This window comes from Cynoglossus semilaevis, chromosome 1, assembly GCF_000523025.1.
Source record: "Cynoglossus semilaevis isolate Cse_v1.0 chromosome 1, Cse_v1.0, whole genome shotgun sequence".
Taxonomy (NCBI): domain Eukaryota; kingdom Metazoa; phylum Chordata; class Actinopteri; order Pleuronectiformes; family Cynoglossidae; genus Cynoglossus; species Cynoglossus semilaevis.
In genome coordinates, this window is record NC_024307.1 from 11,697,438 (window position 1) to 11,720,391 (window position 22,954).

The 22,954-nt window shown below is 40.5% G+C and overlaps 1 protein-coding gene across 1 annotated transcript in view; it reads left to right on the forward strand.

Annotated features, from left to right (window-relative positions):
• Positions 1–256: 256 nt before the first annotated feature.
• The window catches only part of LOC103379641 (uncharacterized protein C14orf132), a 31,146-nt gene continuing 8,448 nt past the window's right edge, over positions 257–22,954 (forward strand). Inside the window, exon 1 of the mRNA XM_008311253.3 lies at positions 257–1,026. Within this exon, the coding sequence (XP_008309475.1) occupies positions 1,000–1,026 (27 nt within the window). The 5' untranslated portion in view covers positions 257–999. The remainder of the gene's footprint in view (positions 1,027–22,954) is intronic.

The following is a 22,954-nucleotide window of genomic DNA, read 5'->3' on the forward strand; positions in this document are numbered from 1 at the left end:
TTAATAATTTTCGGTCTAAAACCTTTGTTTTTCGATGATTCAGTCTCAGGCAGTGTTAACTTCCAGTGGTGCAAATGTAAATGACAATTATTTTTAAATATAATCCAAAGCTGTCCATAACCTTAGATGTCACCTCCTTATGAAATATGACATCAAATCTTCAAGGTCATTCAAGGCACATTCAGCAGCAGTTTCCATCCCTGCTATTTGTAGATTTATCCTGACGTTTTCATTTTATGTTCTTCTTAAACTTAAAGTTCCGATTGAGTGGATTCTGATTTTATTTGTTTGTTTATTTAAGACCAAGGCTGTTGACACTTTAAACTGTCAAAATGCTAATTTTGACAGGGGGATTTCTGTATACGTCAGATCACAGTCGTGGTCAGACAGAGAAAGATCCAAACTGGCGAGTTCTGAGAGCTGCAGCCAAAGGGGGAAAAAAATTGCATTCGTGTAAAATAGAACTTTCATTACAAACAGATTAGTGACCGAGAGACAAAGGAGTGGACATTTTAGTACGACAGTCCAGCAGCTACTTACATCCCCCTCTTTCTCTCGCGCGCTCTCCCTCCCTTCTCACTCTCTCACCGCCTCGCATCTTTCTCCTCATCATTTCACCGTCCGCTCCTCCTGCTCCTCCTCCTCCTCCCTCTTCTTTTTCTCCATTCCGCTCCATTCTCATCCTCCCTCTTCATCTCCTTCTCCGTCTCATTCTTCATCCTTCGACATGCTCCCCACGTAAAACTCCGACAACTTGCAAGTCAATATCCAGTGGATGTCGAGTCTGGGAGAAACAAACATCATCATCATCCTTTAACAACAACAAGAACATCAGCAGCAGCATCAGCAGCAGCAGCATCAGTGTCAGCAGCAGCAGCAGCGGCGGCGGAGGCAAGAAAAGACGCCTGACGCAAATGCTCAGTCTTGGAATAAAAAAGGCCAAAATTACGCACGTCTCCGTCCGGTGCTGAAGATCGAAGGAGAACTCAGAGCAGCAGAATGGATCTGTCATTCATGGCCGCGCAGGTGAGTCTTTTTTCCTCACTCATTGTTGGCTGTCCAAACTTTTTATAGTCATAAAGCTGTTGGTCAACATTCTGACCACTGACTCCATGGGCGTGGCACCGGTCAACAAGTTTGTTGTGTGCTTTGGATTCATCCCCCCCCCCCCCTCTCTTAGACACTGTCTTGAATGGATCAGTTATTGTTAACAATGGGAAACACGGATCATTTCAAAGTAATGCAAAGACTCCATCAATCTACGCTGTGTCTGATACAGAGTTAATAAAGTGTAAATGTGTATATGTTTATTATAGCTTTCTATTACGAGAATGTGGTTTAATACACTTCAGGAAATAATGGGCATTTTATTTATGACATTATTTTGTTTAGTTTGATAAATGGACATAATCTGTGGGTCTGACTTATTTGTAATGAAGCAGGAAATGTAGCCTAAAACACAAATAAATACATACAAATAAAAAAAATAAATACAGGGATGGAAATAATCATTCTACTTAGCTGAGTATATATATATATATATATATATATACAAGTGTGTTTGTGTTTTTGAATGTTATCATATCATATATCATCGTTTCATGTTTTTTTTAAAATAGATAGAATCATGTAATATTTAACTTTGACATATTGGACTGGAGTGTCCACTGATAAAAGGGTGAAAAATGATATATTATAATTATATTTTCATAGTTAGTACATGGACAGGTATGGACATGTCGCCACAGCAGATGCTGTCTTCATCGAGCTGAGAAAGAACCACGATTGTTGCCAAAAAGTCACATGAGTCAGATGATTACAGTATTATTTATTATTATTAGTCATTAGGGTATTAAGTGTATTAAGTGTTTTTTGTGTGTCGTCTTCCTTTCTTCTATTCTACATTTTCTTCCTTTTCATTGCCTGTTGCCACTGCTCGTGTTGCTCCGTCCCCCATGTTCTCCCCCCTCTAGTGTTACACCATACATTTTCACCCCCCCCCTTTACAGCGTCCATGAATCTCCTCGAGGGTCTCCTTCTTCTCCTCTCATCTGGCAGCTCCATCACCAAGATCCTTCGCTCGTTACGTCCCCTCTCTTTCCCCACCACCTCAAACCATCTCAACCTTAAACTTCATTATAAATTCCTAATCCATCCCATCAAGCTGTTCAATCCTTTTTAACTCTGGATACTCTCCTTGGAAATGCCAACAAATTCTTTTTTTTTTGTGCCGTGAAAAATTATTTATTTTCAATCAATTGTTCTAAAAAAATATAATTTATTTGCTGCAACTAATTAACCTCAGTTTGTTGATGCAACAATGACATGGAAAACATTTAAATACTCGTCCACTAGGTGGTAGTAAATGGATATAAAAACTAACAAATGAGAGAAACTCAGAGCCGTTGATCTGTGTGTCCTTCTTCAATTCCTGAGAGTATGTCAGCATGGTGTTCAACTCAACAGGCCATGGTTTAATATTGAGTCATATCATGATGTTTCATTATATGTACTTCTTGTGACTTTTCTGTTATAAGAAAGCTACATTGATTATTTTTATCAGTCAGTATTTGTCTTATAATTTGAGTTAGAACATGATGACAAATACCAAAACTTTTTTTTATAGAAAAATGTATAACTAAAAATTAATGAATCAGTTGATTGTTAGATATGGCCCTACATCCAAAAAACACATGTAATAATAATAATAATAATAATAATAATAACAACAACAATAATTGCCCGAAATTGCCCTTTTAAATCCCATCAATTTGCACTGCCGGATCTGCCCATCTATCTTTCTCTAGATTGAGTTTTCTTGCTCATTTCTTTTGTCTCTTTGAATTGATTGGTTTCCACTGAGCTTGTTGCCTATAGATCTTCTTTTGCAAATTGTCGTAGCTCCAATTTTGAACAGTTGCATTTGAAAAAGGAACAACCAATTGATTCTTTTCTCTGTAGAGGACGCGTGTTGTTGTGCATTGTTTTACAGCAGACACTTGGTTTGTTTTTATTAGTAGCTGAGGTAATTCTCCCTCCCCGCTCACTGTCTGGCTGCTTATGGTTTGTCTGGTGCCATCTGCTTTGCCATTTCGTGCACAAATGCTATTAAAAGGATCATAGCTTTATCTCGGCTGCCAGTGGCTCTTCTGTGGGGCAGACAGAGCCAAATGCTCTCGAGTCTGTTTAAATTAGGAGCCCTAAATAGAAAGTCAGTGCAGCGTGGGGATGTCTGAGAAGGAATTTTTGTCTAATACAGCCTGACTGAAAGAGATGCTAATCAATATCAGAGAGTAGTAAAGCTCAACTTAAAATATTGCCTTAATGTGAAAAGTTGTGAAAAATGACTTGAAGGAGGTTGTATTTCAATACATTTTTGTGTAGTGCAGTTAAAGAGACAGACTCTCAGCAGATTATGGGGCAGTAATGGAGGTGGAATATTATTGGCAGGGACTCTTTACAGGAATTTTAGATTAATCTGATTTAAGAAATTCAATTTGAGTCAACCTGTTCTGTAGGTCTGTATGTCTTAGAGGTACAACAAGATGTCATCAGCGAAAGGACAGATAATGCTAAACCAAAAAACAGCCAAAGGTGCCACACCTTTTGTAACATGTTAAAAAAGTCAATACAATAGCCTATAAATGTGCTCAAAATAATACTGCAAGAGTAGTGCAACAAGAGCTGCTTTCTAAATGGACACCTGTGCGTGTTCTTAATTAGCTAATACTTCAAGTTGTTTCGCTATTCTTTACTACTGCTAACCGTTATAGCTAGTTGCTTAACTTGTGCCTTAACCTTTTTTTGAAGCGGCAACATTGTGACGTTAACTGTGTTTGTTGTACATTTAAAATTCTTCATATTTCTATGTGATCAGAGATTTGGTTTTTATCATGACCATAACAAATTTAGGCCAAATATATTCATCTTACTAGTAGGAAAGTATTTTTGTACGGTCACTTTCTTTTAATACGAACACCTGGAAGTGGAAGCAAAGTAAATAATAACAGTGAAAACAATATTTTACATCATATTCAACCAGAACCAGGCCAAATACGTGCTAAAAATAAGCTGCAGTGCACTTACAAAGAAACTGAATTCCCCAAAGTCTAAATTGTGAAATCAGTCACGGTGTCACATCATTCAACCACAACCTGCAGAAAAACAACAGCAAGTCCCCGAAGGAAAGCTACAAGACGGCAATTAATCTTGCAGACGTGTATGCAACATTTTAAGCAGCAGCAACAATTACATTATTGATATTCTAATGACAGGAAGTCAATAAAAGTGATATGTTGACTGTTACTAATGGAGTTTTTCTTTACAACAGCAGATTTCCAATAATGAAGAGTGTCCATTTCTTTCTATATATTTTGTATTTAATAAGGAAGGACTTGGCCTGATTAAAAAAAATTAGCAGCTGGTCATTTTACGTTGGATGCTGGAAAACTAAAGAACCTCCTCCATGGTTTGTAGCTACAGGCAGATCAGTAATTGGATAAAGAAGGAACCAGGCAGCAGATGAATCAATAATGGAAATGCTCATTACCAGCAGCTCTTTTAATAATACAGTTCTCAAGAAGTGCAGTATGGAACATGTAGGTTCACATTAGCAGGTAATTAATTAGCGTCACAGGAAGTTACTGTGGTTAAAGCGAAGCTCTCAGAGAACCGTCCTTTACTAATGAACGTGTCACTTAATGAAGACTCAGACAGAAACTAGTTGTCATCTGTTGTTATACATACATACATTTTTGAAGCAGAACTTTAAAAATGTATGTCTACTCTGGAAAAGATGACCTGGATAACTGAGAACCTACACCAGGAGTGAGCCAACTTTGTATGACTCTCGGGTCACAGTGGGTCCCAAAATTTGACAGGGCGATCGTGTGACCAAAAATAAATGATATGTAAAAGTCTAAAATGCTAAAAATAGTTTTAGCTTTTTCTACACCATCTATTGGTGAAATGCGGGCATTGCATGGAAAAATCACAAGTATAATGATAATATAATTTGGACAAGTATGACGGGCCGGATTAAAAGGCCAAAGGGGCCACATCCAGCCCTCGGGCTGTAGTTTGCCCATGCCTGACCTACACGGCAGTAGGGCGTGATAGGAAATTGCCCGAATACGGGACACTTTAATATCTAGACTGCACACCGACACGACCACTGTGGCATACATTTACAAAAAAAACAACTAAACAATTTAAAGCCGTGGTTCTTAACCTTGTTGGTGATTCTTAAGTAATCCTGGATTTTCTTGGACTGTGTCAGAAAACCAGACCATCTGAAGGAAACCACTGGTGGAACACGTGAACTCCACGCAGGAAAACTCCAACAGGGATTGAAGGATGAACTTTTTGCTATAAGACAAGAGCACTAGCCCATTTTTCGACATGTGACGCGGTTAAATTATAAGTCTTATGAGTTGTGAAGCACCAGGAGCCTTAACTCATCTTAAATAAGGCTGTGCTTTATATCCACTCCTCCAGAATCTAATCCTCACTCCCTCATTTTCAGTACAACCTTTCTCCTCAGCCATACTTTCTCCACAGATCGCTCGAGAGGTAATGGCTAATTTAATGAAGGTGAAATTCATTCCAATGTCCTGAGTCACTCTGTAATGGTGACTGTCAATGAAGGCAGGCAAATATCCCTGGAGTTTTGAGGACCAAACTCACGATGGCTTCTCTTTTGGACATCCATCTCTGTGTGGCCTGGCCGTCTGCAAATCATTGGCCCTGTTTCATTTTGTCCCAGTGAGGTGACAGATGCTGCCATAACTGTTCTCTCCTCCGGTTTTTAAACTGCTGCAACTCACAGGAGCTGGTTACCCGTTTCCCCCCAGGGATCAGTGGATTAGGAATTAATAGTTTGAAGGATGCTCTGGTCGGTGTCCCTGCCGAACACTCAGGATTCATTAGTAATGTATGCTGTAGGAAGGAATTCACGAAGCGTCATAATTCAGGGCGTACTGAGATTGTTCTATACTTCTACAAGTTAGCGTGCTAATCGGGAATGTTACTTTTAATGTCATTTTCTGTCTCCTTTTTTCAGATGCTTAATTTGTTTATCGCTAACAAACAGAATGGAGTTGTTGTGGGAAAGACGCTAAATGTCTTTGATTTGTCCTTTGGTCTGATAACAAAGGACCGCATGAGCGAGTCGCAGCTTTGAAGGATAGTATAATTAGCCACTTGTTGTCTCTTCCCTTTTCATATTACAAAACCACGCGCAACGGCCTTCTGCAGAGCAACGTCTGCGCTCTTCTTTTGTCTTGGTGAATGATTTGTATTCACCAGCGACGTCTCTGGTTTGTCAAAGCCATACTTCATTAAACTGAAAGTCATGGCATCCTCCAGCCTCGCAACACTGGGATTAATAGTCAACTATCAACGTAACACTTATGAACACTGAGCAATGAGGCAACTTTTTTTTCAAATAATCAACGTAACACTTATGAACACTGAGCTGCGGGCAATGAGGCAACTTTTTTTTCAAATGGTTTGAATTAAAAAGTAAAAGAAGGTTCTGCGATGTTAAAATACAGAGTTATATGAAAGTTTATTTCATAAATGGAAAACACTCACGAGACTAAACACACCCTCTGACCCTCTGTGACCTGGGGTTAGGTGTGTAACATCAAATGACTCTTTGGTTGATATCTTCAGCTTGTCACAGTCTGCTGCCCTGCAGTGGTGATTCTCCTGCAGCCACACCCTCTCATCAGTTCAACTGCTTCCACCTGCTCACCTGAGCTTCATCGTTAATGAGGCTCACTTGTCTCACCTGGTGCTCTGGTTATAAATACCGCTCTCTCTCACCTGGTCTGTTTGGTCATTGTGTTGTGCTTGATGTTTCTGCTTGTTGCTTGTTCCTGTGTTCTTGTCTGTTTGTTCCTGGCCCTGATTCTAAGTTTGGAATGTTGATAAATCCCCTGCACCTGATCTGTGTCTCTCCAAGTGCTGCGTTTAGGTCCTGTCCGTTTCCTGATTTCCCCCTCATGATCTTAACAAAGCTGTTTCTAAATGCTGTATTCAGGGTTGTAATAGGGGCTGGTTAAAAAGTAAAGGGAACTTCTTCTGAGAAAATCAGAGAAATCAGTAGTGGTTGGTTGAGTTTGGTTTTAAATGTTTCAGAAGGGCTGCTGCGTCGTATCACGGTTTTAGATTCAAAGTATCGACTACAGCCTGAACTGTAAAACTAGGTCTGTGATTTTATTTGTGTCTGTGTTGATGTGTATCTGAATGTATTTATAAAGGAGAAGGAACATTTGATCCCATGAGTGAGTGAAAGACCCTGATGTCAACTTCAGACATTTTGTCTTCCCCTGACGGGGCCATCAGCGTTTTCTCATTACCCGATTACTTATTCAGTGAAGCTGCGTCTCTGAGTCATTCTACCTGACAGGACTGTCCATCACCTCTCATGTTAGAAAGCACAGACGGGAGTGAGAGGATGAGCGGGGGGAGGGAGGAGGGGGGGGGACAGTGACAGCCTCAGCACAAACGGAGCAAATCTTTATTTATCTGCAGCAGCTAGACACCAGATCCAGTCCAGACAGCAGTGACCAAAATACTCTGGACCACTGTGGTGCCGGGTGATAGGACGGTGCAGCCAGGTCGTCATATAAATCTGTGTGTGACCTCCAGGTTATTTTAATTATAAACATGCCATTTGAACAACTGCATGAAGTCGCAAGTGACGCAAGTTGGGGAAAGACTGTAGCTGGAGGCTCAGCACGATCTGAAGCAGGAAGTGGAAATGAGTTTTGAGTAGTTCACAGATCAGATTATTTTCCCATTAAAGTCTTCGGCCCCCACAAGGCCATTATCGAGACCATCTTTGTTCGGGACTGCGTAGGAATTCAATTACATAATCGCGTTATCTCACGGCGTATTCCCCGCATCGAAACTGTCCCTTTAAGCAAACGACAGGAAAACTCCTGGTCTGCATGGCACAGGATTATTTTGAGGAGTCTAATAATGGCACGGCATCCTTTTCATCTCCAGGAGTTTGTTCCCACCCCCACCCCAGCCCCTCCAAGGCGTTTGTCTGCTTCTTTTTTTCCCCTCTCAATCGGGTTTATATGAAAGCTGTGGTGTTGAGATAGTGAAAACTTGCAGGAGTTCAATTTTCTTCCGTTTCTGCTTTTATGACTGCCGTGTGAGGTCGTAAAAGATGGTAGGAATAACAATCACCACAAATCAATTAGGAGAAGGTGTACTGGAAAAATCAATGTGTTAAGCACGTGGGGATGAGCGTGTGAATCAGTCTTGGTTAGCGTTCACTTCTGTTTTCAGCACTTTTCCAGGGAGATCTGTCTGAGATTTGAAGAGCCTTTTAATCTCACTGCCTTCGCCACTTTGTTTTATTAGCACAGAAGATACGGGAAGGAAAAAAAAAAGAGATAATAATGTTGCCAACCCCAACACAGGGTCTCTAAATCAGGATTGTCCAAGGAGTGTGTGTGTGTGGTTCAGATGTGTGACTCAGAAGGCTTTATGCGGCCCACAACTCTGTTCTTAAAATAACTTTATGGCTCTCCACAAGAAGTTGCTGTAAAAAATGTATTGGTGTATATTCTGGATTTTTTTTTTCTTTTTTAAATCCAAAAGAAGTTGAACATTTTAGCCTTTTTATGGTACCAAAAATACTAGGTTTAACTGGTCTGGGTTCTTGTAAAAGTAACAACAACAAACAAGTTCTGTGCCTATACAGGGGATCCTCGACTTACGTTGAAAAAAATGTCCTATGGGACAACGTTAATCTATTTTCGTTGTTGGAACTCGGAAACACTATGCAAAAGTACCGATGTCTAACCTCACTAATATAGCGGTAACGTCGTAAGCTAGGACATAAAAACATCAGAAATGTTTGACATACACTTGCGAGCAATAATGAAGGGCAAAAAGCACCAAAAACCGCAACGCAACCGGCGAATATAAACAGTTCCTCCACGTATAGCACTGGGTGACGTGTATTTGTCACTCGGCCAACTGGTTCCCACGCAAATGGGAGTTTCAAGGCCAAAAATGATGGAATAAAACCTTCTAAATAAGTTCCTGGGAGATGGCGGTGTAACCACACAACGCCGTAGGTCGACGTTTTAAACCAAGGACTTCCTGTAATGGTGTTTATAATAAGTAAAAATGCTGCATCTGAAGTTCTGCCTGTGGGTTGGATGTGTTTGTACACAGCACGTTTGTGTGTTTCGACCGTGTGTACTTCATAAAAGCGTGATTTCACACAGTCAGCGGGACGTTTCAAAAACACTGACAAGTTGCAAATGGACAGAGTGAGCTGTGTGCAAAAAGCAGAGACTGGGCATGAGGGGAGTAGGCAGTAAATGGAGATGTAACCCTGTTTGACACGTGTCCATTAATGGACGGTTTTCACTGTGGATGAAGGAGAGGTCGGTCCCCTCACAGCAGGACCACCGGAAGAGTTTACGCTCAGTGGATGGACGTACCTCATGCAGAGACAGGAGGCGGTGGGTTCAGGACACTCTGTGCTCCAGTGGAATCACACGTTGTCCTCCTCTGACTTCACATGTCCATAATCAAAACCAAGGCTGTGTAAAGGATTATTGACAAACACGTTGACCTGAGATCAAAGTATGATGAGGTCAACATTTTAATGTTGTATTCAGTGGGGTGAACGGCCTTGAACGAAAACCACTTTTATTATTTTCTTTAAGGATATTAAAGAGAGTCACAGCGGAAAACAACGGTTACTGTATCTTCTTACCAGAGGGGCAGAGGTTTGATTCCATCTACGTAATAACATGTATATTGGCAAGACACTCAACACACAGTGTCCATTTAGTGTTATGGATGACTTTGTTAAAGCCAGGAAATTGATTTGACTTTAAGATTTGTAAGAAAAAGAAGGAACCAGAAAGTGATTGTTCTTCATTTTTAGGGTGATTTTACAAGGTTTCTTTACTTTCTGTTGACGGAATTAATTTGCAAGCTACCTACCAGAAATACTCTTTCAAACACGAGTCAGTGTTGCTAAACTGAATTTGCAGGTTGATTGGGGTCTGAAAGGGCTTTTCTCCTTTAACATTGCAGTTATGTTAACTTGTTCAATCCAGAGGAGTTTTTCTCTTTTTTTATGTGAATAACGTTGTTTTACAGCACGTTCATCTTTCAGGATATGAGCGCCTAATGGCAGCCAGGAGCCTGAACAGCTGTAAGAACAGATGTTCATGTGTAACATCTAAAGCATGGAAGATGTTTTTTAAGTTGTTTTGTTTTTGGTTTTTTTTGTCTGTCGTCACTGTGAAAATGATGAAAATGAGAATTTTACTGTAATGGAAAACTCCATGTAATGGATAACTCCAGTTCCCCGGAGTTTAAGTCGCACCGGAATATAAGTCGCACTGGCCAACTAGAGTGCCCTCTAGCGGCTATCAGTATGAAAATAGCAAACGTGTGAAATTATATATTTTTATATATAAGTTGCACCTGAGCATAAGTCTCAAACCCAGCCAAAGGATGAAATAAAGTGTGACTCATACTTCGAAAAATACGGTAACTGGTATTTGTGTTGTATGTTTTTTTTTTTTTTTTTGGTTTGGAATGTGTTAATAGAACATTTATGTTTAGTCTCCAGGGTTTTTTTTTTTTTGAGGGGGGGGGGGGGGGGGACTGTCCTTAGGGTCTAGGCAAGCAAATAAATTCCAGTTTCATTATGTATTATTTTCATTTTGTCTCAGAGCGGGGAAAAGTATTCTTTAATTTGCATTTCTAAGTGGTAATTTATTAGAGAATATATTACTTGACGTATCTGTTGGTCATATGCAGTAGTATAGAGTAAGCCTTAAGGCCTATATACACATTTTACTTTTATTTGTATAATGAAAATATAATCCAAGGTTTAATTTAAGCCAGTGTTTAAACAACAACAGAAACATAACAGAGGTGTTTTTGGTGAGTTGTCTCATTACAGTGACATCATGTGATCTCTCATTGATTGGTTAAATAAAATAAACAGCCGACATGCCTCAGCTGCCAGTGTTTTTGCTGTAAACACAAACATCTCCCAGGTGTCTTTACACCTGGAATGAGTGACTGCATTAGGGGGAAAAAAACTCCCAGGGGAGAATGAAAGAGAACCTTAATGGAGTGTGACAGCCCAGTACCAAGTAATAACATCTTTCCCTGATAGACCTCACCCTCTAACTGCACCACGCTTCCCTGAAATGTGAGGCTGATATTCCACCAACATCAATAATGTATCTTTAACATAAATAATCTATTCTCCACCCATCTACACATCATCTCTAAATAGCTCCAACCTTTGTATTGATACACAATACACATTAACTGAACTATGACTTCAGAAAATCTTACCTCTGCACACTGACTTTTTTTTTTTAAATGCAGACATGAAAATGCAAATCTGAAATTTTGCCCATGAGCGTTTTCTTTTGGTAAAAAGGGAACTCTTGTGGAGGTGAACATGAAGGCAGCCGTTCAGCTGCGGTGAGCCCGGCCAGCTGCCTGTGCGTTACCACAGAGTAGACAGAGATGGATAATGATTGGCATTTAACATCATAATAGCTGCTGTAATTTATTGGGATCATTATGGGTTTCTGAACTCATTAGCATGCTAGAAATAAAGCCATAAAAGTAGGATTAGCACGGAGCCGCACGGCTTCAGTCAGTCTGTCCATCGTGACGCTGTTATTTATGACGTGAAGAAAATACTTGAGCTGCATTGAAAACTGTAGCTATTTAGTTAGCACGTTAGCTTTTCTGCTACACATTTCGGTCATGTTCACACTCCATTAGCATTGTAGCCAGGAGCAACTACAGGAGCAGCAGAGGAAAGTTGCAGTTGATTTCAACATGTATCTGTTGACTGTTGGCTTGATTGCGCTGTGCTAACAAAAAATGTATTAAAAGCAATTGCTTAAACAGACAAAATGAGGTTGATACATTTGTCAAATCTGCCCTGTTCTTTCCCTCATTCCTCATTTCTTCAAGGACATTTTTACTTGTAAACTGGCATTTTTTTTTCAGTTAGACGTGTCCTCTGTTTGCTAAACCAATTTTTTTGGAACTTCTTTCTATTTGTAGAGGTTGTTTGTTGGGACAATGTGAAAGTATTTACAAGTCATATTCAGTTTGCAAATATTAGTTGTTTGTACTTTTTTGTTTCTGTTTATAAGCAGTGCTGTTTGTTTTGGTACCTTTTACGGATGAGTCGAGAAGTAAGTTGGACGTATTTTGAAACAGAACAACAGTTGATTAGCTGTAGCCTGGTGTTATTCGCTGTCATGAATTCTTGAGGTACCTGGGATCAAACCCACGACCTTCCTATCATTTATTTATCTGCAAACCAGTGTGACCATATTTGTTACTGGTTGTACTGGAGGGTTTTTTTTTTTTTGCAGAATTTGCCTTTTTCACCTCTTGTATCCATAAATCCTCCACTGACATTAAAGCAGACATCTGACGTGATGCCTTCATAAAAAACATACTTTGATTTAATTCCTTCCCCGGGGGCTGAGCCTCTTTGAGCCTGACCTTGGGTTTGATCAAAAGAAAGCTGCCCTGAAGCTACTGCCGCAGACACAGCCTTCATATCTTCTCACTCACCTGCAGTTCAGTCTTCACTGACCCTGAGGTCAGCGCTCATAAGGTTTCTCCACTGCCAGAAAAATACAGGTTTCGTAATCTTTACTTGGAATACAAGCCAGGACTTCAGAGGCAGTCGTGTACATCTGCAGAAAAGACAAATACTAATAATGTACTTTCATGTTTCTGAAATATATATATATATATATATATATATATATACAGTATATATAAAACATCAGAAGTCTGATTTATGTTTAGGAGCCTGACACTAACGAACGAACACAAGTGTAGCACAGTCCAATGTATGGGGTACGACTGGCGAATGTAAACAAAGCTGTCTCCCATATATAGCCACTTCACTCACCAACTTTTTTGGGAGATGAGACGTGACCGCGAAACGCTGTAGGTCGAGAACGTCATAAACCCACGACCCCTATGTATTTTCATCATCATTTGATCTCACAGGGAGTTCCACCACGGAGCCCAGGAGCCACAGGTTGCAGACCACTCTGATTTAGGGATCTTCCTTTACCTGATAAATGAAGTCTTCCTCATGATGTTGAGAGGGAGGCTTTCCTGGCAACCTTCAAGAATGTTCTAACAGAGAGAGCAGACAGACGGTTGCTGAGACAAAGAATTCTGTCAGAGCCTCTTCTCACCACTGGTCCCCAGTAGAAATGACTCACTGTACTTCAGTCTCTGCTCCTTTTACTTCAGATATGATCTGATATTTAAGCTCATATCCAGTCCATCACTTCAGTTTTTTCCTCCATCCATTCTCTTCGTTGAAAACCAGCTACAGCATCATGCTAATGTTGTAGCTCCATGACATTTCACACCACAGGCTTCACAGCTGCTATTTTCTGCCTCCTAGAACCAGCCAGGGTTGGTTTTATGATCTACATTTCATATGAAGAGAATCTGACAGTGACCTTCTCAGTTTGGGTTCATGCGACTTTAATGCCCTGATGATGAATCAGGCACTTACGCTCAGCTGTGCTGCATACGGAAATCATTTGAAATCTTCGCTGGGATCATGAGAGATGGAGAAACACATTAGGTTCAATTGAGTCTTTAAACTGTATTGACTTCTAGGACTTATTTAGTAAATCTCATACATCTTGTTTGATGACGATGGGCTACAGATAATCTCTGTTTGTGTCTTTTGTTCCACCTCTGGGTAGAGCGTATGGATTTTTGATCCCTGGGCCGAGCTGTTTGCAGAGCAACAGCAACAATATGACTGGATGTGTTTTTTCATTTGAAGAATTTTCCTCCAATAATATATGACTGAATGAGTATCGAGCTTCTCCTCACGGTAATCTATTGTGCAGGGCAAACATCACGTTTGTGCTCACAGCAACACCACATGTTCACAGCTGTAAAGACTGGACTTCACTGTGCTACGCTGTACTGTTCATGGACGAGGAAAGTCCAAACAATGACTGGAAGTTACAGGAGTTTTTGACTAGTTTGATAGTCACCAAGACACCAAGAAAGATGGATGAAAATGGGTTAGCATATGTTAGCTCAAATGTAGCTTGAAAATAGACTGAAAAATAACATTTTTATGATTAATACAAAAGTGGAGAAATGTGACCATCAATAAAAATAAATAAAATGTTCACCGAAACTGGCTAACTAACTGAAGTATTAATTTGAAATAGTGATTTACTAAAAACCATAAACATCAGGCTCTGAATGCTAAAAGGCTACGTTCGTTCATTCGCCTGCATTTCCATTTACAGCTGAATAATTACCATATAAACTGGCTGTTGAATATCTTCTCATTAGCCATTAAGCAAAGACAAAACACTCTTTTAATTGATTTCTCACTCCGTACAGTGATGCAGATACAGATTAATTGAAAGTGGAGGATGTTGCCGAGTGCTGGAACGGAGCCACCATCAAAAACCTCTCTCCTCTGTAACTAGGCCAACATGGCACACGCGTGACAAACTCTTCACATCCCTTCACCCACCTACCACCTTCTCCTCTTCTTCCCACCGGGGGAACACATACGTACAGTAACCATTCATAAACGCTGAGACCAATCATGCAGTAGAGAATACTCTACAGTGATGTCACACACTCGCAGTTGTGTATTTTTTTTGTTTGTTTGTTTGGTTTTTTTTAACACTGTTGGCCATCTGAGCACCAAAAACATCACAGATAGATGACTTTAACACATCAGGTATTTTTCTGTCACGTACACAATAAGTACCATTACATGTCTTGAGGGTTTTCTTCTCTTGCTTTGGAACTGCAATATTAACTACATGTAAATGAGCAGCGTGAGCTTCATCATCACTGTGGCCTTGATGAATATGTCTGTTTTCTCTGCATAATAATCACCTATAAAATACGCCATGGGCCAAGCAAAAGGAATTCTTTTGCATGCGTCATGTCTTTTTATATGCGCCGTTTGGAGAAAAACAACATACATTTCCCTTAAGGTCACAATATAATGATGGCTCAAAAGCAGAATATCCATCCTGTTTAAGAAATGTTTGTCTGTAACATGGAAGACAAACAAAGTCTCAGACATTTGCTAAACTGCTGGGTTTCCAATGTTTTTCATCAAATTTGGGAATTTAGAAAAATTCATTTTTTGGTCAAAAGCTAAAAATTATTTTTTCATCTTATCTTTTTGAAAAGCCTAACCCTAACTCCAATTCTATCCCTAACCCAAACCCCAGCCTAACCCCAAACCTAACCATAACCTAACTCTATCCCTAACCCAAACCCCAGCCTAACCATAACCCTAACTTTAACCCCAAATATAACCCTAAACCTAACCCCAACCCCAAGAAGTTAGCCAAAAGATAACCTTAAAATAGCAGATATACAGGAACAAAAACTAAACATGCAAAATAGCTTAATCAGTATTTGAATTTTACAAAAAGCAACTGAAAGGAAGATTACATGAATTAAAATTAAAGCAGCCTATAAATAGCAAGAACAAGCCTCGGCCAAAACGGCTAAAATAACAACTAGCCGTATTCGCTTGTTCAACAAAAACTCAGACTAAGCTGTGAGATCCGTTTCAGCTACGAGTTTTTTCTTCAGGTTTTTGTTTCTTTGTTCAGTTAAAACCATGAAGTAGCTAAAGGTTAGACAGAGATTTTTGACTTTCATCCATACATTAAGATTCTGGCGTCGATGAATAAAGTATATAAAACCTGCAGCACATTTATTTAGTATTTTCTTGTCAGTCCTTCAAGTTGGCCTTTAATCTGCCAAATAGTGTTCCGTGATTATACTTCCTAACAACTTTCCAAACTTTGCACACAGTCCATAATTAATCACGTTTTTCCATGGGATCGACAGGTCGTGATGGCAGCTGTTACACGAGAGGCACCAACAGAAGGGAAAATCAGTCGAAGGCACTTCACGGATGTAGGGCTGGAGTTAAAACACAAACAACAGAGAGATGGCAGCGCTTGAACACGCTCTGCTTTATTTATATTTGACATGTGGCTGTGGACCAAATAACTCAGAGGGTTTCAGGGCAGACACGGAGGAGGATTACACGGTTACACACTGGTTGTGATTGAATCACAGTTTAAGCCACTAAGTTTGGGGGGGGGAGGGGGAAGGGGGGTTGTTTCTTTATTTATAAAAATGACAGCTCACTTTCTCCATGTATTCTCCATTGAAATCTCATCATTTGAAGAAGACGTGTTTTTATCAGAAATATTCTTCTTTGTTGAATTCCGGTAGTGCTTAGCACCAGATTACAACCTGCTGGAATGTACTGTCTTTTAATGTTTAAAGCTTAAACATTTCTGAATATGTTTGTTTTTTATGGACTTCGGGAGAGCGTAGTTGACTCGGGGAGTTTCAGTTTGGCTGGAAACATAGTTTTTGCAAACTGGAAAGTAACAATCCAGCGTACATCTGCAGATTTTCAAACTTCTTTTTTCCTGATCAAGGTTTGACCAAAGTTTTGCTGACCATGGTCAAACTGTATCGTCTCTAATGAACAAAAAAAAAATGCGCACAATGCTCGGCGCCACTGTGCCTGCAGCCTTGTTTGCATGTTTATTCAGTACGTGTGAGTGTTTACGAGGAACTCTTCCTCACAATCCCCAGCAGGATCAGGAGGTGTTGCTCCTTACAGTAAGACACGGCAGAACAAGTTGCTGTGGTTAAGAGCCTCCGTCAAAGTCTGTCAGTGTAAACACATTACGGAAAGCCAGGAATACACATCACTTTAATTTCTGTTTTCCACAGCTAATGAGACAGGACACTAATGAAAACAGCAGGGAAGTGTGAATACAAATTATTCAGGAGACGGGATAAAGAGGTTGAGCTGATAGAGATGTAGCGCGCGGGGTTACACGCTGTGATTTATAGTTACTTTCACCATGAAGCTCATCCATATTACATATATGCCATAGGAGGGTGAGGCAGCTGACTATGAAGCCCCTGTACGGTCCCTTTGACCACAGCCTCGGAATTACCCTACGTCACCAAAATGAGAAAATAAACGAGGAGCTAAAGGGGAGTTTGGAAGCAGTTAGAGCACGTGGATATGATTTAAAAGGCAGAGGGGGCGTGAGATGTGATACTTTTTTTCTCTAGATGACGGAGAGATGAGGAAGGGAATATCGCCGCTTCCTGGAGGCAGGACGGAAGAAAGGATTTCAGACATAATTGACGAGGTCAGAGCGGAGGAAGCTGAGAGAGACAGCAGAGTGGAGTGTGGCGTGGAGGATTGTGACTGCGGGGTGTTGATGGACATGAAGGAGGAATCTGTTCAACCTCTTAAGGTTTTGAGGCGATAGAATTGAGGTTGAATTCAGGGTGAGTCGGGAAGAGGCGTTCTTCCCCACAGCTTCATAGTCACTCTTTCATGTTAATGATGAGGTTAATACCAAGGAAACCTTCAAAGAGTTTCTCATTTCTTAACCAATGGCCAATCAAACGAAAGGCACATCAAAGACCTGCTGCTGAGAGCTGTTTTATTGCCAAACGTTACATTTGATTTGATTAAGATCACAGGGACATGAAGACGTCTTCTTTTTCTTCAGGAGTCAACAAATCTTCGCCCAGTACTCGTAGCCTTCAGTCGTAGGGACTCGAAGTGAGGGGACTGGAAAACACTGGCTGCAGTTTACCTCAGTGGCCCTCAGTTTTTCAAGTTACATTACACCGTGAGAATGGAACAGTGACGTAACCAAAGGACCACAATAACCCCCCCACCACGTTCATACTTTATGTTTACAGCGTGTTATTGAGAGTTGTTAGAGTGGCACTGATCGACCAGACAGTGATCAGAATCCAACAGTTCTAGGCTCGACCGGTGCGGACCGGCAGCCATCCTTAAGCCTTCCGTCAGTACATTCCCTGGGGTTTTTCTTAGGCCTGTTCCTCTGAACTGATTTCCAAACTGTTCAACCGTAGCTGCTCCTCAGATCTGCTCTCTCTAATTCTGCCGATCCTGTTCGCTCTCAAAGAAAATCTCAATGTTTTCATCTCAGACACCTCCAGCTCCAGCTTCCTCTCTTTCAGCCACTTTCTTCAAAGCCAAGCCAAGATTCACTGAACGTTGAAGATGTTGTCACCTTTTAGTCAGTCAGAGCACGCAGGACTGTATTAGTATTATACTTAAGTTATAGTTTTATATTTAACCCTTTACCAGGGTTCATTTGGAAATCTTTAGGGTTTTTGACTGGTTGGAAAACATTCATGACTACAGTCTAACTGTCTTTTGTTGACATTAAAGCTGGTCTTTATCCAAGACTTTGACAGATTTGAGATCCAAAGAAACTAATTTAGGCCTAGGATTATGGGCCCTGCTGATCGTGATAATCGTGATAAAAGTTGTGCGTTTCTAAAGATAGCATGCATCCACATTAGAAAGCCAGTGTGAATCAGTGTTGCAAAAACTATTAAACTGTTAATGACACAATTAAAGTGAGAGTAATTTGTACAGTTTTACTATTGGTCGGGATCATTATTCTCTCCTAATGTTTATTTAGAAATAGCAGCAGTTGATAAAGGCGGCATACACAAAGGCAAGGCATTTAATGATACGATAAAAGTGACCCAGAGGAAACACAGCGGCAGAGATGTTTTCTTTTTCTTTCCTCGATCTTACTGCTGCTTCCTTTTGCTCCTTGTGGATCAAACATGGTTAAGTCTTTTTTCTCCTCTATTTTAGGCTGAACAAAGGCCGACTCTTCGCTGCACCGCAGCCCACACTAAGTCTTACATGAGCTGAGATTCGGTTACTGAAATATATCCTTGATGTTTAGCACATTTCATCACAAAAGCTCAGTATTTTGATCATACTTCAAAGTTCAGAGTATCGTATTTTCTGGACTATAAGTCGCACCTGAGCATAAGTCGCATCAGTGCCCTCTAGCTGCTGTCAGTGTGAAATGATATATTTTTATATATAAGTCGCACCTGAGTATAAGTCGCAAACCCAGCCAAAGGATGAAAAAAGTGCGACTTATAGTCCAGGTAAATTGCTACTTCCTGCAAGTGGTAAGTCCACTGGAAGGTACCAACCTCCCTAACCGGGATTTGATCTTCACCCAGGAGGTGAACCCTGGGGTTCCACAATATTTTAACTATAAACTGCAATCTTTAGCTCCGCTTCTCAAAATCAGAATGATTCACCATTATGTTTCCTTATCTGTAAAAGTAGGCAAACGGTCTGGTACTGACAGTCTCCCAGATACTGGTCCCCAAGCCTTGTTCTGTGGGTGGATTGATTCAGGCCCCGTGTCCAGAAACGTAGAAACCTCTGCAAAATTATACACAGTTTGTGAAGATGGAGGAGGTTTTCATACAATTAAAAACACTCATCTTGGCACATGCTGTCGTCTCTTGCACCGGGGGCTCATCATACTGAGACTCTCAGACACCACCGACGAGGAGACATGTGACTCCGCCGGGTGTGTTTTTGCTGAAATTGCTCACTAATGTAAAATACATGAGCCATACTGTGCCACGTGTGTGACATTGCACAGCAGGAAATCTCCACTACCGTAGCATGGTGTGTTTCCTCGCCGTGAGTGTACCATAAAACACATGCTGCACATAACACAGTTTATACATATTTAAAATCTGTGCTGGGATGACTAATGATCATTTGGCTGAGTCTGAAACAGGGTTTTTTCCCCCATTCTTTAATAAACACATGGGAGGTGAACACACTGAGTTACAAAAATCTACAAATTCTTTAAAGGTATATAAATATTTTAAACCCAACATATTTCAGGCAACTGTAATTAACTACTGAATAAGCAGACGCAGGAAACCCAGTCTGTTGGTTGGATGTACAGTGACATTAAGTCAGGAACAGTTTATGTTGCATTGTGTTTGTAAAGACATTTTGAGCACATTAAAATACACGATAATTTAGTTTGTTGGGCTTAGTTAGAAAAAAACAATTTCAGACAAGTGAGCTATTGAGACATTTTGAGCACATTAAAATACACGTTGCTTTTGCTAATTTAGTTTGTTGGGCTTAGTTAAAAACAATTTCAGATAAGTGAGCTAAAGGAAACTCAATGTTGCTCAGAGATTTTAAGCAAAGTATTAGAAACCACAGCAGCTACTAACTCCTACTAACTAATGACAACTTTGTGCCTTTCTGTTACAAATGATCATTTCTAATTTCTTGCTTTTTGTCAGTGAACGGGTGGAGATGGAATGTTCAAAGTTAGATTGTTGTTGTTAGTTACAGTAGTATCTATGACGACTGAGAGTGGAGTGAGATGGTTTGGACCTCTGAGTGGGTAGATTTAAATACGTCGTGTAAGAAGCTAGCAGGCAGAGGAAGAAGTTGGTGTCAGACAGTAAGATGGAGCCAGATATTCTGACGACTGCTGATGAGAGCATAAGAAAAAGGAATTAATAATAAACAAAATTCAGTTTCCATCTACATATATCCACCAGAAAAAAGCACCTGCAACTTCATCTGTGATTTTTTTTTTCTTTCTTCAAATGATCAGCCTCCTTGCGTGTTTAATCACCTGCCACTGCCTGTCACGTCCCATCTGGCAGGAATAAGAAATCCCTCTCTGTTTGCAGCACATTTTAATGTTTTATCGCAGATGAAGTCACGTCAACGCTAAATACGCCGACAGCATAGCAATGAGTAACAATCCCAGATGTTGACGTACATTATTCTTTTTGTTTATACTCCATTACTAGCATCGCAGCGAGCTCAGGTAGAAATATGACATTATTTAAGCTTTATTTCAAAATGATTTATGATAAAAGTGTAAAATGTTTTTCCCTGAACTGCAGGTTTGGAATTGAGCTGACAGCCTGACCAGCGTGTAACTTGGGCTACACTTGTTCAATTGAGTTATAAGATTTATTAAAACATGCTGCTTGGCTGCTGAGGCTGTGGAAAATCAATGAGGGCTCAGCTGTAAATATGAGCAGAAGGAATCAGGCATGAAACCACAGGTCTCTCCGCCGCTGCCCTGGCTTCACATGCGTCTCCAAACCTCTGGAAGATTTAAGTCCGGCTCTAGTCGATATGTGGTCATTTAGTCGTGAACGAGAACAAATGTATTGTTTTCGCTTTCCAACAGGGGGCGTGGCCACTGAATCTTCTTCTGCTGGCTACCACACACTGCAGATTAATCATTGGATTTCCTTCCAATATCTTAAGCCCAATTTATTTCCTTGATCTGGTGTGTCATCAATTTGCTCGTGCGGCCGACTGTAGAATCCTGCTTTGTCAGAAAAACATTTTTATTCTCTGTCTGGGAAATTTCAGGTGAGCTTAAGTTTTTCAGGGTTTTACAGACAAACATTTTCGACCACAATCTAATCAGCCGGGATGAAATATGAAGATATTTTTTTCTTGTTCTTATTTTTTCCCCCCTTTGGCCTGTCAAAATGTGTCCCCACTATGGAAATAACCCGCCCTCCTGTCAGAGATGATTCAAACCACCAAGGACTGACGGAGAGCCACAAATGTGACTCCCACCTGTGGCAGGTTGTGGGTGATTGTAGAGAGAGAGAGAGAGAGAGAGAGAGAGAGAGAGGCCTCATTAAAAACCAAGTCACAGCTGTGGGTGAGACAAAGTGTGTGGACAGAACCTCCTGCTGACATTTTGACACGTGTGATGGCTGAACACCATTTAACCACCTGCTCGATGAGGTTTCCTGGCTGCTGCCTCATTTATCAAACTCTGCGAGGGAAAACACACAAATATATGGATCTGGTATTTAAAAAAAAATACTCTCTCTCTCTCTCTCTCTCTCTCTCTCTCTCTATATATATATATATATATATATACTGTATATATCTGACATCTCTGACCACATTTTACCACAGTACCTGTGTTGGTAATGACCAGTTCACGCCACATGATCAAACATCATACATTTCTGTCTCTTCTGTTGGTGCAAACACATGAACTAAGAACTTTTAGGAGAAACTTTTTACATTTTACACAGGCTTACTCCTGGTAAATAAAAACTACATTAGCAGGAAATGTCACTTAAAGCTACAATCACCAACTTAATCAAGTTTATAATCTTCTGATTAATACGTTAATATAAACACTCAAAATAAAATTCTATCGGCTTCGGTTGTGTTGTTTGCCTCGGAATTCAGCCAATGACGTGAGTTTTGCTGTATGTGGAATTTCATCACTAAAAATAAAATACACAGGCTGTGTCCACAGGCTGTGTCCACAGACAGGCCTGTACTGCTGCGAACTTCAGGTCAGGTCAGTGATGATGCACATGAAACAAAAAGAAAACTTGTTGAAGAGAAAATGATCAAAATCCCTCCTCTGCTGAATCTCATTCCTGGCTTCTTCCATCAGACTCTTGGCCAGTTTCTCAAACTGACGTCAGTGTTCAAGGTCATGTCCTACTCTGGTGGACGTGCAGCCTGTGGACAAGATTATGTTCTAGAAAAGTTTAGTTGAGTGAAAAACAAAATCCCACGTCCACATGAACTAGGTGCGAGTAAAACGTCTGAACTCTGGTGAACTCAGCCGTGAATGATTCTATAATTCATGTACTGTGACCTGTGAAAGCATCAGGCCTCAAACAGGAAGTAACTCCAAATCTAGAAATAAAATACACTCCTGTCAAAGGTGTTGCAAAAATACAAAGGACTGTCTGAGTTCAACAAATGTGACTCCCACCAGGCGCAGGTTGGTGGTGATTAGGGAGGAGAGAGGTCTCGTTAAAAGAATAAGCCACAGCTGTGTGTGTGTCTGTGTGTGTCTGTGTGTGTGTCTGTGTGTGTGTCTGTGTGTGTGTCTGTGTGTGTGTCTGTGTGTGTGTCTGTGTGTGTGTCTGTGTGTGTGTCTGTGTGTGTGTCTGTGTGTGTGTCTGTGTGTGTGTCTGTGTGTGTGTCTGT